An 18,484-nucleotide genomic window follows, 5' to 3' on the forward strand; every position below is an offset into this window, starting at 1 on the left:
TTCCCCCTTCAAAGCTTTTTTTTTTCTCTCTCACTGTGACTTTCCTTTTTTATGTGTTCCTCCTTTATGGGCTTAAGAAAATCCTGCTTCATTCACTAGCTGATAACAACTTGTCAGCTATCGTCTGTTTGTTGAAGGCTAATAAAACCTACTCTGAGTTTTCAAAACGTGTGACTAAAATGCTGATTATACAAACTGAAATCATTTTCCTACTTCCTTTTTCTGTATTTCCTTTTTTTTCTGTATTTCCTTCCTCCTTTAATTTATACTTTTCTTTTTCGGTACACGCAGGTACATGCAATACCAATAATTTTGCTTGCTATTATGAATGTGAAAAGCAGGATTGAAAACTTCTATCTATTTTATTTTTACAATTACATTTTCTCTTTTTTTCTCTCTTAAAAATGCGAAAAACCCATGTTATTTTATTGATTCATATGCTATATTTACAACTTTTTCCAGTGTTCGGGACCCTCATTTATGCTCACATGTGGAACCGTATATTTAAGGTTCCGACAATCTAGAAATGCTACATCCCTTTTGGCTACAGAGAGGTTTGCAATCTGGCTCCCTGCTTGGGACAATGCCCCTGCACCTTAATTTATTCGTCTCCTGCGCGAGTGCCACCACATTGTCAGAAAGTTAGCCAGTAATTCACAAAATGCTGATATATTTCAACAACAACAAAACAACACAAAGTAAATATAAGTTATAACTGATAACAAAAATGGAGAACAAGTGGGTGGGTTGGGGGCTGCTTGTTGCAAAAACAAATGCAGTCACATCAAAATTTAAAGAATAAAGTGATGTTCAGAGTGCTTTGCAGGTGTACAGCTTGCATCTTCGAAAACACTTGCACATCTCAAGACAGGTGTGAATTAAGTTTAATTATTGTTAATTTTTTGCTTCAGGAAACAAGAGTCATCCAGCCTCCATCAAGCCGCAGTTGGACAGCAAAGATCCACGTCTCAAGTTTGCCTTAAAGTCATGTGACCCTCGACTTCACTTTGCTCTTGTTTGTGGTGCCAAGGTGACAGACTTTGTGTGTGTGTGTGAGAGCATGTGTATGTGAGAGCGTGTTTGTGTGTGTGCGTGCGTGTGCAAGAGAGCATGTGTGTGTGTGCGGTGATCTTGCTATTCATGCAATTTTATGCACAAGTCTTAGTGCCAACTTTTGCATGAGCATTTAGCTTTTGTTTCTGGATTGTTCCTGTTCTCCTGTCAAGAACGAGGCATCTGGCCCCACAAGAGCACTTAAAGTAATGGTACCTAAAGCAGAACTGTATATTTCCAACAAGACAGGATACATGTAGATGCGGGCAGTGCATCAAAGGGAAAGGCTAACGTGATAAAAAGTATGTGACTATGCATAAAAGATACAATGCAACTTACCTTTTAAAACACCCCCCTCCCATCTTCTCATTTAATACTTCTCCATTTTTAATACCCTTCTTTTTCAGGCCTTCTGTTCACAGCCTCTGTAAATTTGCCCTTATTCTAATATTTTTTGTCAGATTTTTTTGTAGGTCTTTGTTGGAGGGGGTTGCACTCTACCTGAAATGAAGAGAGTCATTCTTGTATCCATCCCTTGGTATGTTCAGAATGAATTGTGCAGCCTTGGTTGCATAACCTACATGGGGCAGGGTAGCTCAGTGGGTAGAGCACTGGACTTGTGATCCTAGGGTGATGGGTTCGAATCCCGGTCGGGACAGACACGGGTCAACTTTATGTGCAGACTCTGAGACAGTATCCATGTACCACCCCCGTGTCGCCACAGTGGCACGTAAAAGACCTCAGTCATTCTGCCATAATTGCAGGTGGCTTATCACACCTAAACACGCACACACCTCAGTAGCGCGACTCTTGTTGCTGCTGGCTTTCCACTGGGAGGAAGCGACCCGAATTTCCCAGCATTGGGATAATAAAGTAAATGAAATGAAATGAAAAAATGTTGTGGATACTTGTGCGCAGGGCTGCCCAGCGATCAACGTGTACACGGAGGAGAACCTGGAGAAGGCGCTGGAGGCGGCCGCCAAGACGTTCTGTCAGACCGAGGTGGAGATGCGATCCCAGCAAGACCAGATCCTCCTCTCCCGTCTCTTCCAGTGGTACCGCCAGGACTTTGGGGAGACAGACACGGATGTCATCAGGTTAGTTACTCCTCTCCCGTCTCTTCCAGTGGTACCGCCAGGACTTTGGGGAGACAGACACGGATGTTATCAGGTTAGTTACTCCTCTCCCGTCTCTTCCAGTGGTACCGCCAGGACTTTGGGGAGACAGACACGGATGTTATCAGGTTAGTTACTCCTCTCCCGTCTCTTCCAGTGGTACCGCCAGGACTTTGGGGAGACAGACACGGATGTCATCAGGTTAGTTACTCTCCCGTCTCTTCCCCCCCCCCCCCCTCTCCCGTCTCTTCCAGTGGTACCGCCAGGACTTTGGGGAGACAGACACGGATGTCATCAGGTTAGTTACTCCTCTCCCGTCTCTTCCAGTGGTACCGCCAGGACTTTGGGGAGACAGACACGGATGTCGTCAGGTTAGTTACTCCCCCGGAATCGGCGTATGGCTGCCTGAATAGCGGGGTAAAAACGGTCATACACGTAAAAACCCACTCGTGCAAAATTATGATTGAAAGTGGGAGTTTCAGCCCATCAACGAAGAAGAAGAAGAATCGAGTTAGTGGCCGATTTTTCCCACCCAGGTAAGACAGGTGTAGATATCATTGGATATCATTCTCAGTGTTGTTCCCAGATTCAGAGGACAATATGAAAATATGTATCACTCCAAATGTCCTGGCTACACAGAAACTGTTCTGCCAGAAGACCTTTTACCTGTCAAATCTACCGGACAGTCAACTGGCCAGGGGTCATAACAATGCGTCAGATTAAAAAAGATTGCGTCAATGACTGAAAATGGAGGCCTGAGAACGACACTGCATACTCAATATTTGATCGCGCGAAGAGACTTTTTTAATGGGCAAAAGGCTTTTTAAATAGAGACCTTTTACAGTATCTCTGGTGCAGTTGAACTTGCCCTGACGACCACCTCTTTCTGGCGACCACCTGCACGTTACGGCAACATCGGAGGATCCCTGACCAGTTATTTTTCTATATAGTTCACCTTTTTATAACCACCACCTGTGTATAACAACCATGTCAGATATTGTATCTAAAATATAAAGTATATGAGATCTCGTTCAGTGTATGCAATACAGTGGAACGCCTATTTTAAGACCCACCAATTTAAGACTCCCTCCCTTTTTAGATGCTCTTTTTTGGGGGGGCGGGGATGTAGCTCAGTCGGTAGCACGCTGGATTTGTATCCAGTTGGCCGCTGTCAGCGTGAGTTCGTCCCCACGTTCGGCGAGAGATTTATTTCTCAGAGTCAACTTTGTGTGCAGACTCTCCTCGGTGTCCGAACACCCCCCGTGTGTACACGCGCAAGCACAAGACCAAGTGCGCACGAAAAAGATCCTGTAATCCATGTCAGAGTTCGGTGGGTTATAGAAACACGAAAATACCCAACATGCTTCCTCCGAAAACGGCGTATGGCTGCCTAAATGGCGGGGTAAAAAACGGTCATACACGTAAAATTCCACTCGTGCAAAAAACACGAGTGTACGTGGGAGTTTCAGCCCACGAACAAAGAAGAAGAAGAAGAAGAAGAAGGAGAAGTAGAAGGAAGAGGAGGAGGAGGAGGAGGAACAGGAAGAAGAAGAAGAAGAAGAAGAAGCCCCGCCATTTTAAGGCCTGATTTTCTCAGATTTTTAGATATCTTAAAAAGGGGGGTTCCCTTGTACAAAAGAGGCTTATATTCTTTATACCTGTATGTGTTTTATGTTACAACGAAAATGTTACACCTGTACCGTGTTTTGACTTGCAGGTGGGTGACGCAGTACCTGACTCCGGACCAGCAAGACCGGGCCAGCATCCTGCTGCTGAAACTGGAGAAGTTTGGGCCCGTGCAAGTCAAGTACAAGGAATACGATTGGTCCATCAACTCTTCCTGACCAATCAGTCGAATGTGATGATTGTCTGAGTAGAAATCTGCACATAAAACTGATAATTTGTAAAACATAAACATCAGACAACTTTATTATCTCCTTAGCGAAATTTGGAGACAATAAAGTTGTCTTATGTTTTGTAGTACTCGTAGTTTTGATTTTTCAGTGAGGCCTCACTGTCGGAGAGTGCAATTAATAAATAACGGACTCAAATTGTTAGAGACGGATAAATCCCTTGCACATTACATGCTTTAGCAGCAAGGTTCTGATTTGCAAACTTGGTAATCGTAATTATAGCTTTGTCTTTGCTGAAAGTCGTCTCCATGTGTATATAACTGAGGGGACTGAACGCAGTTTTTGGTGGCATTATCAGCAGTGATGCTTATACCCTTTGTAGACGGACTTTTGCTGCAGCTTCATTGTAACATTTATAAGCTTAGATTTGTTTTACTCTATTTTTGTCATGCTTGATAATGGATATTCATCATTTGCTAAACACAAGGCATTCAGTCGACGATAACAGAACATTTTCACCTGTGCAAAATGTCTCCTTTCTTCGATGATAGATGGTTCTTGTCCTGCAGGTCTTGCCTAATTAGGACTAGCGTTGGCTTTACGCTCCTTTCTTTTCTACTTATTGGCATTTTATACTACTTGATCCTCTTCCGTGTTATCCTTTTCTTATTGTTGGATTGAATCATGATAGTGCTTCACTGCAGCGACAAGAGTTTTGCACTGACGCATGAAGTGAAGTGATTGTTGATGAACTTGCCCTGTGTTATCAACTTGCCCTGTTTACACAGGTTTCAGTATTTGTAAAAGCTTGGGTGCTTATTACTCTTCCTTTTTGACTCACCTGAGTAATCAGTGAGTCTTAGTAATGAGCAGTGTCTGTCTGGATTAGACAGGAGGTCGTGAACAAAAAACTTAACGTCAAAAAAGGGAATTACCATTGTTCTCGTGCACCCCCCGCCCCCATTTTTTTTCTTCAAAATTTGGAGGGTGTTGAGTATGGGGCTAGTGATGGTGGTAGGATCGGGAATGGGGGTGGGGAAAGATTGTATTTCTATGCTATTCTTAGGATTGGATAACTGAATTGATTGATACAGGTTGCATAAGGATCAAGTTTGGGTCAATAAGTTGGAGATCAATATTCTCTTGAACATTATTTTATGAGGCTGTAGAACAGCAAATGTTTTATTTTTGATTCATATGATACATAGGACTACAGGTAATTCGTATTTAGCATTTAATGCTTTTCTTGTTCAGTGTGTTAAACTTAACTGTTGACAAACTGTGTATATAAAAACTAATGTTAAGAATTAACGTGAAGTATAATTAAATTCTTTGACTGTTTTAATCATCCTCAAAACCTTAGGTGAGGTACATCTATTAGCTTCAAGGGGTTGAAGAATGCATGCACTGGGGTAGGGACCTTCTAGCAAGAAGACAAACCTAAACTAACAGACAACCCTATTAAGACCACAATTTGTCTACTCAAGCAAAAACTTGCTCATCGTTTTATCTTAACAAGGGCTGGATCTAACATTTCTGACAAGTGATTCTTTCGGAAAAAATGGCAATATTTTGAAAGCAGCAGCAGTGCTTTGCTATTACTGCTTTTTGATTTCCTTCACATTTTTTCAAATTTCATTATTGGCTTTACCACAAGATTTGGCAGATGGAAGTGTAAAACAATGACTACACGTTTTATTATCATAATGTAACTTATTATTTTGTTTGTGTGGACATTTTGTTAAATTTATTCTTGCGGAAAAAAAGGCAGTAACATGGTATGTTGCATGTTGGAGTATCGTTCCTTCCTAGAATGAGACAGTTGCTGTTTCTGTATTGATACTTTTTAACATTTTGTTTTGTTAAAACTGAATATCTCTTTCTCAGGTGTTTTGTTAAATGTTTGTGTGATGGTACCTTTGGGATATTTTGATGTTTTTTAAAGTGCTGTTCTTTTTGTTTTCATTCTGAACTTCTGTTTTGCAAAACATCTCTATGCATATCACTGATATGAAATCATAGTTCATATGTTGTAGGAGATTACGTGTTTTTAATTCCTTGTTTCTATTGAGAAAGTAATTACATTGTGACTCTAAATCTGTGATACATTATCAGAAGATTAGCTTTATACACGTCTGTTAGTGAATCTGTTTCACTGTTTGTCTTTCTCAAAACTTGTTTGTCAAAGTGCATTTGTTTGCTAGAAGAGGAAATGATAATTCTCTTTCTTTGAAGATTTGTCCCTGTGCGCTAGAACAATATTCATCTACTTGTTTTTATATCACAATCCTTGTACAAAAGCTGAAAAGATTCATTGCAAATAAGAAGGGATTTTACAATGAGAACGCTCATGGGTAGAGTTGGTTCTGTGTTAGCGTAAAATAGAGGTTACGGTATTAAACATACCTGAAAGACATTGAATGTGTCATCGATCATCACTTGTGCAAATGTATAGCATGCGCATATAATAGATTCAAATGAATTTAAAGCTTTTGTTTACCATGGAACTCCTTTCTCTTGTTTTGACCTGAATAGAAATAATAATGCGTATTTGCAATACATGTACCTTGATTATGTTACCAGCAAATATATATATACAGGCTGGTGATTGGGAATGTCCGGTCAGAAGGATTTTGCTATGAGTTTACTTATTTACTGCCTGTTATGCCCGTTGGCATGTTGGGCAGCAACTAAGGACCTTTTGCTATTAGTGTTTTGCAGTACATTGTAATGAATATTAGATACATGTAGCAGCATTAATAATGTATTGTCAGAAATGTGGGGGGTTGGGATGAAGTGAGAGTACTCGGTAGCATTCTTGATTTGAAAGGGTTACAGTTCTCGTTTCTGTTGTTTGAATAACTTTCTTTGCCATTACAACTTACATTCCCATTACGGGATTTAGTCTTTTCGCCAAATCCAGAGTGGCATTTTGCAGATGATGCTATAGAACAAACGTGAATGGTTTGTTTCTGGTTATATAAAATGTAAGGCTTCTTTTTAAGCCTACTGTCTATATGATACTTACCGAGACAGTACTATTCTTGCACATTATCTATTATAGGCCGAAAAAATTGGACAAAACGCTGCGTGGGTACAATTATCTCCCATAACCATGCGCCACCGTGGATCCCAAGCACTGTCTGAGTGCTTCCCCCTTACAGGATGTAGGTGGCGCGTCCTCTTTCTTTATGAGCTGCAGACCCTCAAAAAGCCCATAACATATCAAGAGGGGAGGCGGGAGGGAAACTCTAATAGTACTGTCTCGGTAAGTATCATATAGACAGTAGGCTTAAAAAGAAGCCTTACAGTCAATATAACACTTACCTCGACAGTACTATTCTTGCACAGAATACCAGAGTGGTGTGAGGGTGATATGTAGAGTATTAAACTCCTTAATCAAAATCACTTAAATCCAAGGATTAAGATACCCAGGCAATTTTCGAACAGTACTACCGTAAAAGAAAATATACCCAAGAAAAATACCTTAGACTGACGTGACCATGCTGGCAACCACTGCTTTGGCAATGCCATACGACTGGTCAAGCCTGAGACTGGAAAAGTCTCGCATATAGTGGTTAATAAACGTGGCTGGAGTCTTCCAGAACGCGACCGCCATTATGCTTTGGAGCGAGGCACCCCGCACGTGCGCCAACGAGGAGCCGATAGCCCGAATCTCGTGTGCCCTGATGTCAGGGACCACATCCACTTGAGCATGAACATAAGCCTGTTTGATAAGCAAGGTCAGCCAACGAGCTAAAGTTTGTCTAGAAATATCCGATTGGTACTTCGGATTAAGCGAGACAAACAGTGACCGCTTAGAAGACCGAAAGCTACGTGTTCTATCCAGGTACACTCTAAGGGCACGTACTGGGCAGAGGAAGCGATCAGGGTCATCATGTTCAAGAGTGGGAGCCAAGGCTTGAATGACTACTGGTTTGGACAACTCCGAGGCATTCTGATTCTTGGCTCGAAAGTCTGGTAGGAAAGCCAACGTCACCTGATGTGTGGTGAACTCAATGTCAAATTCCAGGCCACTCAAAGCTTGAATACCACTGAGTCTACGGCAAGTGGCTAAAGCGATGAGGAACACAGTCTTAAAAGTCAGGAACTTGATACTAATGCCTGCCAGGGGTTCAAACTCCTTGCTACGCAGGAGTTTGAGAACCAGGAAGACATCCCACTTGGGAAATGAAACCCGAGGTTTAGACACCGCTGCATTGCTAATACCCGAAAGGACATTAGCGATGAGGGAGGAACTGATCAAGTGTTCAGGTCTGCGACCAGTAGCAGCCGCAATCGTGGAAGTGATGGCAGATTTGTATCCAAGAAGAGTCTTAGAAGAAAGACTCTTCTTTTGATACACTTCCACCAGGAAGTTGGCCAAGTCCTGTGTTGAGGGATAAAGCGGCTTTATCCCCTTGGACAAGGCGAAGGAGGCCCAAGCTCTCCAGCGTAAGTCGTAGAGCTGATTAGTTGATCGCCTCTTAGCGTTCAAGGAAAACTCTACTGAACTCTTGTGCAATCCTAGTGCAAGCAGTTTGGAGCGCACAAGAGCCATGCGGTCAAGCACAGACTCTCTGGACGTGGATGAGGGAGGCCTGATCGAGGCTGGAGCAGACTTCCCCCGTCCAGATTCAGAGGTAGAGGGTCTACGTGGGTGAGACCGCGAAGATCTGGAAACCACGGAGCTGTTGGCCAGTAAGGCGCGACCAAAATCAGTCTTGGCCGTTCCTGCAGATACTTTGCCAGTACCCTCGGAATCAGAGATGTCGGGGGATAGGCGTAAGCATCGAGGAGCCTCCACGAGAGAGTGAATGCGTCCACGTGGAACGCATTCGTGTCTCGAAAGGGGCTGACGTACCTGGGAAGCCGAGCGCTGAATCGAGTTGCGAACAGATCGATCAGAGGACGGTCCCACCTTGCCCACAGACGCCGTAGAACGTTGTGAGCGATGGTCCATTCTGTGGGGAGAACCTGATCGCCCCGACTGAGAATGTCGGCCAGGGCGTTCAGTTTCCCCGGAACGAATTGGACTGACATCCGGACCTGATTGGTCTGGCACCAGAGCAGAATCTCCTCCGCCAACAGGGAGAGGGACCGAGAATTGGTGCCCCCCTGGTGGCGAAGGTAAGCTAGGCATGTGGTGTTGTCCCCGTGGACCAACACATCCTGATCCCGAATCAGGAGGCGAAACTCCAGCAGAGCCCGACGAACCGCCTCCAACTCTAGAAAGTTGATGTGTAGGAGGGACTCCTCCTGGGTCCAGACCCCCTGGGCCTCGTGCAGGTCCAGGTGGGCCCCCCAACCCCGCGTAGAAGCGTCGGTGTACAGGAAGAGAGACGTCCGTCTCGGTTGGATAGGCACCGCAGAGTTGAGCCAGATCGGGTCCAGCCATTGGACTACAGCCTCGTGAAACCAAGGCCCGATCTGGACCAACTCGGTGTAATCGAGAGGCCTGGAAGTCCGATCTGCTACTGCCCGTTGCAGGGGACGTTTGTGTAGCCTTGCAAGGGGCAGCAGCAGAGCGACAGACTCCATGGAACCCAACAGTTCCGCCAGCCGTCTGTGAGGAACAGCGCGGCAAGCCTGAATGGAGAGGATCTTTCGCCTCAGGGAGAGGATTCTGTCCGGGGAGGGAGACACAGTGTAAAGCACTGTGTCGAACGCCATCCCCAAGTAGCAAAACTGCTGGGCTGGCACGAGGTCCGACTTGTGCCACTGTATCTGGAACCCCAAGGCATGGGTCCGGTCCAGGACCTGCCGGGTGTGTTGGAGGCATTGATCGCGAGACTGGGCCAGGGTGAGCCAATCGTCCAAATATTGACGCAGACGCACACCCTGAGCTCTGACCAACGCCGCCAGCTCCTTGACCACCTTTGTAAAAATCAGCGGGGCCAAGGACAGGCCGAATGGGAGGGCCCGAAACTCGAACACTGTGCCCTCCCAAACAAACCGGAGCAGATGTCGGTACCCCGGGGCCACCAGGATGTGGAAGTAAGCATCCTGGAGGTCCACAGACGTGGCCCAATCGTTTGGCCGGATGGCCAACCGGACCGACGAAGGGGTTTCCATCTTGAACTTGCACCTGCGAAGGTACAAGTTCAAGGTGGAGAGGTCCAACACCGGCCTGAACCTGCCGTCCTTTTTGGGGACGGTGAACAGGCGGGAGTAGAACCCCGGAGAAGGCTGAGAAAGGGGGTAGACAGCCTTCTTCTCGACCAACGAGTTCACCTCGTCTTGAAGAGCCTGCCATCTGGCAGGGTCTCGAGGAGGGGGGAACGTCAAAGGTAGAGCGGACAATGGAGGTTGTGACGACAGCGGTAGAGAAAACCCCGACCCCACCACCCTCAAGATAAACTGGTTGGAGACCAGTCTGCCCCACATGTCGCGGGCCCGAAAAAGGGAACCGACGGACGAAAGAGGGGCAACTTGAGGGGGCGTCAACGTAGGGCCGGGACTCACTGAAAATTCTGCTGGCGGGCAGGCGCAGGCTTGCGACCACCCCCCTGGTGGTGCTGCTTACCCTTACCTGTCTGAGCACCCTTCTTCTTGCGCTTGGGAGCACGAGAAGCCGGGGCCGCAGGGGGGAACGCGACAGGCGCCTGAGAGGAGGAAGAAGGAGGCAGTGAAACTGGCTTCTTCTTCTTCTTCTTCTGAGGCTGGGAGCTGGAGGTGACTGTAGCACTTCTCTTACTCCCCGCCGACGTCGCCGAAGCAGCGAGGCCAACCATCAGAGAATCAGTGTTCCTCTGGCGTGTGGACTCCACCACAGAACGGACAGTGCCCGGATGAAAGAGGGAAGAAGGCTGAGGAAACGTGTTCCTCAGACTCTTCCTCATATCCGGAGGCACTAAAGAAGTAGCCAGAAAATGATCACGGAACAGGGCCAACAAGTGGACCCGTGTTCCAATGGCCAATTCTGCCGCAGTCGTCACGCACGATCGCACGGCATGCAAAGCCCGATCCACTCGAACCGTGTCAAGGACCCGAGTGGAATCGGACTCTGCCCGATCGGGAGGGTCCAACAGTGTGGACAGCGTGCTCATCCATGTCAAGGCCTGTGATTGGGCCTCGACAATGGAAGAAACGGTGGCCTCAAGATTGTGGAACGAAGCAGAGCTCAGTTCCACCTTCTTGACCGAAGGCACCTCCCCAACGAACACATCACCGTCAGCCCCACCCTGAACACTCGAAGTCTGGAAAGGGAGAGTTCGAGAGTCAAAGGGAAAAGGGAGGGACGAAACAGATTGGACACGAGGAAACAGTGGAGGTGCGCCTCCCGAAGGAAAGCACGGCACTGAATCCGCGTCCTCCCGAGGAACATAGGTCGCGTTCGCACGTGAATCTGTACTCCTCAGGCGATGTGCTGCCGCTTCCACCGTGGCACTAAGACTAGGGTGGAACGCGAATTGCTGGCGGCCGGATCGTTCATAAAACGAGCCGCCAGCAGACGCGGCGTGTGCCTCCCGCGCCCGGGCCGAAGCGGACTCCAAGGACGAGAGGGCGTCGGAGGGAAGGACGTCCTGAAACTGTTCAAACGTCCTTCTAGCTGTGCGAGGGAGAGCCTCCTGCCTCTCGTCCTCAGACTCCACGTCCTGTGTGTCAACCGAAGGGTTGGGAACACTAGACGACAGACGCTTAAGAGAGGCATCCGTGGCGTCAAGACGCCGCGTGATGTCTGTCATGTACTGTTGGAAAGTACGAAGCATAGCTTCGGAAGTTCCATCAGAAACCGGCAAGGGTAGAGGATCAGTGTTAACCTCAGGGCGACCCTGATCCTCCTCCCCATCGTCCTCTGACTCACTCTCCTCTTCACTTCCCGACAACTCCTCAACAGCAGGAGTGTAGGAAGCTTGAGGGGGAGGAGCCGAAAGTGATGAAGTAGGCTGTGACGAAACGCCCACTGAAGCAAGAGGCCGCGAAGACCCCTGCCCCAAAGACGAAACGTCTCCAGCAGCCGAAGGGAGAGAACAACAAAAACCCTGCGACTGTTGGGTCAGTCCAGCCAACGAACCCCCGCCATTTATAGACTGAACAGGGACCCATCGGGTCTGATCAGAAAAGAAATGGTCCGGTCCGGTCGGGGGTGCCGATCCGGTCCGGTCGGGTGGTCCGGTGTTCCGGTCCGGTCCGGTGGTCCGGTCCGGTCCCGTACCATCCGGAGGTCCCGTTCGGCACAGAACCATCCGTACCCACAAAAGTGTTCGGGTGGTTCGGTCCGGACGTGGAAACACCGTACCACCCGGACCCGTAGGTCCGGTGGTCCGGTGTGTTCCGGTTCGGTGCCAGACCACCCGGACCAACAGAGGTGGTCGGGTGGTCCGGTCCCGACCGGACCACTGGTCCCGTACCGTACCATCCGGACCCGTAGGTCCGGTGGTCCGGTGTGTTCCGGTTCGGTGCCAGACCACCCGGACCAACAGAGGTGGTCGGGTGGTCCGGTCCCGACCGGACCACTGGTCCCGTACCGTACCATCCGGACCCGTAGGTCCGGGGGTCCGGCAAGGGCCAGAGGTACTGTCCCGCACCGGACCCTAAGGTCCGGTACGGTCCCGTACCATGGGTCCCGTCCGGACCAAACCCGGAGGTCAAGTCCAGTCGGGACCCGTGGGTCCGGTTCGATCCCGACCCGTAAGCCTGGACCGTTCCGGACCCTTGGTCCGGACCATCCTTCACCCGAACACCAGACGCTAAGGAATGGCGTGGGGTCAAGACGGTCCGGTCGGAGGTGTCGGTCTGAGCAACAGAAACAATGTTCCCGTCGCCCTGACCATTCGACAGAAGTACCACGTTCTGTCGAACACCTCCACGTCCAGTAACTAGTCGGCCGGAGCGTTTCATAGAGGGACAGCCACCAGTCACACGGACGTCAGAGGGAACCGTAGTAGCAGTGGTCGTAGGCACGAAGCCTGAAACCCCTGCCCCCACAGGACCGCCCTGAACGGGGTCAATTCGCATCCCAACCCCAGCGGGGAGGGAATTCATAGACCCCGTCATCTCCTCCGATCTCCCCCCCCATGAGTCCGAGACTACTGTCGAAACAGCAGTAGACGACCCAGCGAGGGAGTTCAGAGGAGGACCCGTGTCCCTCCTGGTTTCCACAGCGGTGGAAACCGAGGAGGGCACAGGAGAGGCACCGGAAAAGAAAGAAGTCGAAACCTGAGTCTCTCCCGTAGCCCCTAGATCAGATTCACCAACCCCCAAAGAGGGTTGGGAATCGACCCGCCCCCGGATTCGAGCCAGGGAGGAGAAGGAAACCTTCCCCCCAGGCTTGAAACCGGGAGAAGCTGAAGCCTGAGACTGAGGGCCGGACAACGGCGTCGAAGGGGGGGAAGCGTGTTCCACGGAAGGAGAAGGAGAAAGAAGCTTTTTCTTTCCCCTCGACCTTCCCCGAACCTTCGACGGCGCAGCCCCGCCCGAAGTCCCAGGTTCAAGCCCAGCCTGTTTGAGCAAGCTCGCATTGAGCTTGCTCAAACAGGCTTTCTCCGCCCTACCTCGCCGCAAACGCAAAGCGTTTGGGGAGGGAGAGTCGGAGCGCCGAAAGGTCCCCCTGTCCGTGCGCAAAACATGACGCTGTGCGCCCGGAGAAGGGTTACCCCCGGCAGACTCTGGTTCCGTAGAACCAGAGCCCAAAACAAGACGAGACATCCTACCTCGCCCTGTACGTACCCTTAAAAAATCGAGAATTAACAAAATTCAAAGAAAATTAGGTCAATACTCAAGTGAATGAGGCGAAACGAGAAGCAGACGACCGGTCACCACGAAGTAGGACGGTAGGCACGCCGAGTCCGCCACACAACAACGGAGGCACAAGTTGGAAGAAAAACAACGTAGCCTCAAGCCAGAAGTGGAATAACACACAAAAATCCAACAGGTGGTAATCCACACAGAAAAGAAGACTCTAGAATCCAAAATAATCCGGGAGCGCAGCAGAAACACAGCCTACTGTCACGCGCGAAAAAAGAAAGAGGACGCGCCACCTACATCCTGTAAGGGGGAAGCACTCAGACAGTGCTTGGGATCCACGGTGGCGCATGGTTATGGGAGATAATTGTACCCACGCAGCGTTTTGTCCAATTTTTTCGGCCTATAATAGATAATGTGCAAGAATAGTACTGTCGAGGTAAGTGTTATATTGACAGAAATAATTAATTATGTCTATTCCTTTTGGTATTATGATTAATGTACGTACTTTGTTAGTCTGATAGTGTTGTTACATACATGTTTGATTATGATAAAGTCTGCAACATGATTGTTTCTGTATAGATGTACTTTGTTTTGACATTATGTACTGTATCACCAAAATTTGCCTTTTTGTTAGACAGTTTTGTGTAGTTTTATTTTAAATAACCCTTCTTTAAATTTTCACAGCTAATCTCTTGTAGTCCCTGTTTATGTTAATTTTTGTGGGGTATTCTTTATTGGTACCTTGATGCTTTTATATTTAGATGCAACATTGATGTTTACTTGCATACTTTGACTTATCTCTTGAAGAGGTTATGTTATGTATTTTATCACCGAAATTCGCCTTTTTCGTGTTTTGCTGGACAGTTTTGTGTAGTTGTATTTTACAGCACCCTTCTTTACATTTTTGAGTCACTTGAGAAAAAGTGACTCTATGTAATCGGGTCCCGCAGGTGGGGCACTGCGGTTATGAAATTAAAGGCCCCTCCTGTTTTTGGAACCGCAGGAGCTTTCTAGTTTGCTGTTAGGTAGATTTTTGGTTCCTCTTTCCTGTCATGCTCTCTTTTTCTTCATGAATTCTTTTCTTTTTTCTGCCTTCTTGCTCATTCACCTGTATTTTTTCCAAAAATCTCTTCTCTTGCCGCTTGTCTCGCGATTCATGTATAGTTTAATCTGTTAGTGTTCTGATGTAAGTCCAGCAGTAGATAGGTTAAGCCTATTTTAACATACTGGAAACTGGTAATCTTCCAGTAGGTATTAATTTAGTTTTACTAAAGCCTGCTGGGACACAAGTAATGGGTTAGTGCATTTGTAAACAGGAATCGCTTGACAAGTGGCCCCCTTCATCCCCCCCTTCCTCGTCCTGATATGGCTCTGCGTAGTCGGCTGGACGTTAAGCAACAAATAAACAAACAAAATATGTAATCGGTCAGTGTTAGTCTGTCCGGCCGGCCGGCCGTCCGTAGACACCACCTTAACGTTGGACTTTTCTCGGAAACTATCAAAGCGATCGGGCTCATATTTTGTTTAGTCGTGACCTCCAATGACCTCTACACTTTAACGATGGTTTCGTTGACCTTTGACCTTTTTCAAGGTCACAGGTCAGCATCAAAGGAAAAATTAGACATTTTATATCTTTGACAAAGTTCATCGGATGTGATTGAAACTTTGTAGGATTATTCTTTACATCAAAGTATTTACATCTGTAGCCTTTTACGAACGTTATCAGAAAAACAAGGGAGATAACTAGCCTTTTCTGTTCGGCAACACACAACTTAACGTTGGGCTTTTCTCGGAAACTATAAAAGTGACCGGGCTCAAATTTTATGTGAACGTGACTCATTGTGTTGTGAATAGCAATTTCTTCCTGTCCATCTGATGCCTCATATAATATTCAGAACTGCGAAAGTGACTCGATCGAGCGTTTGCTCTTCTTGTTACAGCTATTCTTTTGTAGTCCCTGTTTATGTTAATTTTTGTTGTGCGAGTAAACATTTTGTATGAAAGAAAAAACCCCGCGGGTTAGGGGGAGTCCCATATTGGTTGGGACGAGAAAGAATTTACCCGATGCTCCCCAGCATGTCGTAAGAGGCGACTAACGGATTCTGTTTCTCCTTTTACCCTTGTTAAGTGTTTCTTGTATAGAATATAGTCAATTTTTGTAAAGATTTTAGTCAAGCAGTATGTAAGAAATGTTAAGTCCTTTGTACTGGAAACTTGCATTCTCCCAGTAAGGTAATATATTGTACTACGTTGCAAGCCCCTGGAGCAAATTTTTGATTAGTGCTTTTGTGAACAAGAAACAATTGACAAGTGGCTCTATCCCATCTCCCCCCTTTCCCCGTCGCGATATAACCTTCGTGGTTGAAAACGACGTAAAACACCAAATAAAGAAAGAAAGAAAGAAAGTATGAAAGAAAGACGTCATCATATTTACGGTTGTATCTGTACTGTAGGTGCTGTCTTATTGAAGAGAAGTATTGAAGTTATTGTCTGCGCTTCCTCTTTCCTGCCAAGAAGTAGTTTGTATTGGGGAGAGATATGATGTTGAATATCCCCCCTCCCTCATTCACTCCACCCCAAGCGTTCTTGCCATTGTTTTATTGTGAGCTGTGTAATATTGCACCTAGCTACTATATCTGCCTTAAAACTTTGGTTTAAGTTTATTTCGTAGCTGTTTTTGATGATTGCGACATTTAGCCATAAATCAGCTTAGTAAGGGTAATGTGTGTTTTGACTGATATTGTCTTGTTTTAAGTATGCAAGATGATTTGATTTTGTCTATCACGTTTTACTTTTTGTGCTGTATAACTGGCGGAGAGATGTTTATTTTGCTCTGCATCGCTTTAGACATTTTTGCCAGCGATTTTTCAAGTTTTGTACCTGGTATTGACAGCAGATCCCAGTCACATTAATTTTTGTGTGTTACAATTTAGCTCCTTAATTGCTAATTTATCAAGCAGTGGAGTACAGCTTGAACAGAGCTGAAGAGAAGGGTGGTAAATCCGAGTTTCTTGTGGAAGTTCAAATGATTATGATAAATGTTGATTTAAAATTGCCCTCACGGTAAAACCGTTAGGGGCATGTTCCTGGGTGTTGCCCTGACAGTAGGTGAGTCGACCTTCCTTTTTACATTCAGTCTGCATTTGTTCTTCTTGATATTTTTTCCTTTTCTTGTTTTAAGTTTTTTCAATTTTTGTTATTGCATCTGGGCAATTACTCAGAATTCACATTCCACTCATTCTATGCATTCAATGTCTTACTGGCATGAGTGCCATGATCGATGCCAGTATCATATGTAAACTCTGTGTGTGTGTGTGTGTAAGGAAGTGTTTTACAAATGAAAACAAGGCCGGCAATTTTTCTGGGTCACCATGCTGTTCACCAACATCAAATGTGGAGTTTTGTTGATAACTTTCCCTCCTCCCATACCACCCCTCCCCCCTCCACCATACCCCCTCTCCCTACCCCAGGGCAAACTGACTTCCCCAGGGCTAACACCTTTCTGGTTCTCGCTGGAAATGCGGCTTGTGAAAACTTTTAAAAGCAGAAAATCCAGTTTCTTAAACATGTAGTAAAACTTTAAAAAAAAATATATTGTTTACAGTGTGGATGGTTGATGGAGGCAAAATGTGTATTATTTTATCATTTATGAACACATTTTGGTACCAGGAGAGGCTGTTCTTTGTCTCTACAAGTACAAGATTTAAAAAAAAAAAGACTGCTTCTTGGGGGCATTGCCCCCCACACCACCTAGCAGGCTGTTGGCCCTGCCGCTGTGGACCTTGGCCTTTCAAATTACTTCACTTCCGTCTGAGCAGAACATTGAGGTGTATTGAGATGATGGAGGAGTGAAAACAATATTGTAAGCACATTTTGCTTTAGCACTGATGCATGCCCATGATTTACCAACTCAAGGTTTGTTATTGGACGTACATGTATTTATTTACTGTTGAAACTGTCTTCTGAATAAAGGAAACCATGCTTTGCGAGTGTTACTCAAGGTTATCAATTCCACAATATCTGTGTGTGTGTGTGTGTGTGTTTTTGGTGCACTGTATAAAATGTATTAATATAGGTGAAAACCTGTGAATTTACCAAAAAAAGCAGATAAAGAGAGCGTGTGTGTGTGTGCCCATTGTTTTCTGTTTGAATGTTGTCTCAAGCCCGTCCAATAATTATGGATTCACTTGTTATGAAAGTTAGGTACATTTTCTGGATATGCCAGAGATTATACTAGTACCCCCATTATAAAACCACCAAAATATGACAACATCGGGTCTTAAAGGCAGGTTCCGCTGTTGCAAACTCTGTCTTCAGAATAGCCTTATATGGCCTTAAGTCTGAAATGGTGTCCACAGCTGAAATAGCTGTGCAACCTTGGCTCTAACCTGATTTGTACATCAAAGAAAAATAAAATCCTTGTAAAGATTAATGAGACTTGTAAAAAAAAGTATGAAGTACACACCTAGAGAAACATTGTGTGCTCAGTTGTTGTTTTTAATGAAAATGTCGCCATTATCTGAAGTCAGCAGCACTACATTTTGGCCATTTTTTGTGACATGACCTTACAGCATATTGAAACATGGTCTACTCTGTCATATTTATGGGACAGAATGTCATGAATGACTTTTCACTGAGCCAGTAAAACTCAAATGTACCTTTGACAAAGCAAAGTTTTTGAATTTTGTCAGTGAGCCTGCAGAAAATGGGGAGACAAAATTTCACAGAAAGTTCATAACTATTTCCGTAAGACTTCATTTTTGTTCACTGATC

General features: G+C 46.1%; 1 protein-coding gene across 1 annotated transcript in view; it reads left to right on the forward strand.

Annotated features, from left to right (window-relative positions):
• Positions 1 to 7,343, forward strand: part of LOC138971415 (uncharacterized) — an 18,760-nt gene extending 11,417 nt beyond the window's left edge. Inside the window, exons 4-6 of the mRNA XM_070344142.1 lie at positions 912 to 1,030; positions 1,972 to 2,150; positions 3,886 to 7,343. Of these exons, the coding sequence (XP_070200243.1) occupies positions 912 to 1,030; positions 1,972 to 2,150; positions 3,886 to 4,012 (425 nt within the window). The 3' untranslated portion in view covers positions 4,013 to 7,343. The remainder of the gene's footprint in view (positions 1 to 911; positions 1,031 to 1,971; positions 2,151 to 3,885) is intronic.
• The last annotated feature ends 11,141 nt before the right edge of the window (positions 7,344 to 18,484 follow it).

This window comes from Littorina saxatilis, linkage group LG7 (genome assembly GCF_037325665.1).
Source record: "Littorina saxatilis isolate snail1 linkage group LG7, US_GU_Lsax_2.0, whole genome shotgun sequence".
Classification (NCBI taxonomy): domain Eukaryota; kingdom Metazoa; phylum Mollusca; class Gastropoda; order Littorinimorpha; family Littorinidae; genus Littorina; species Littorina saxatilis.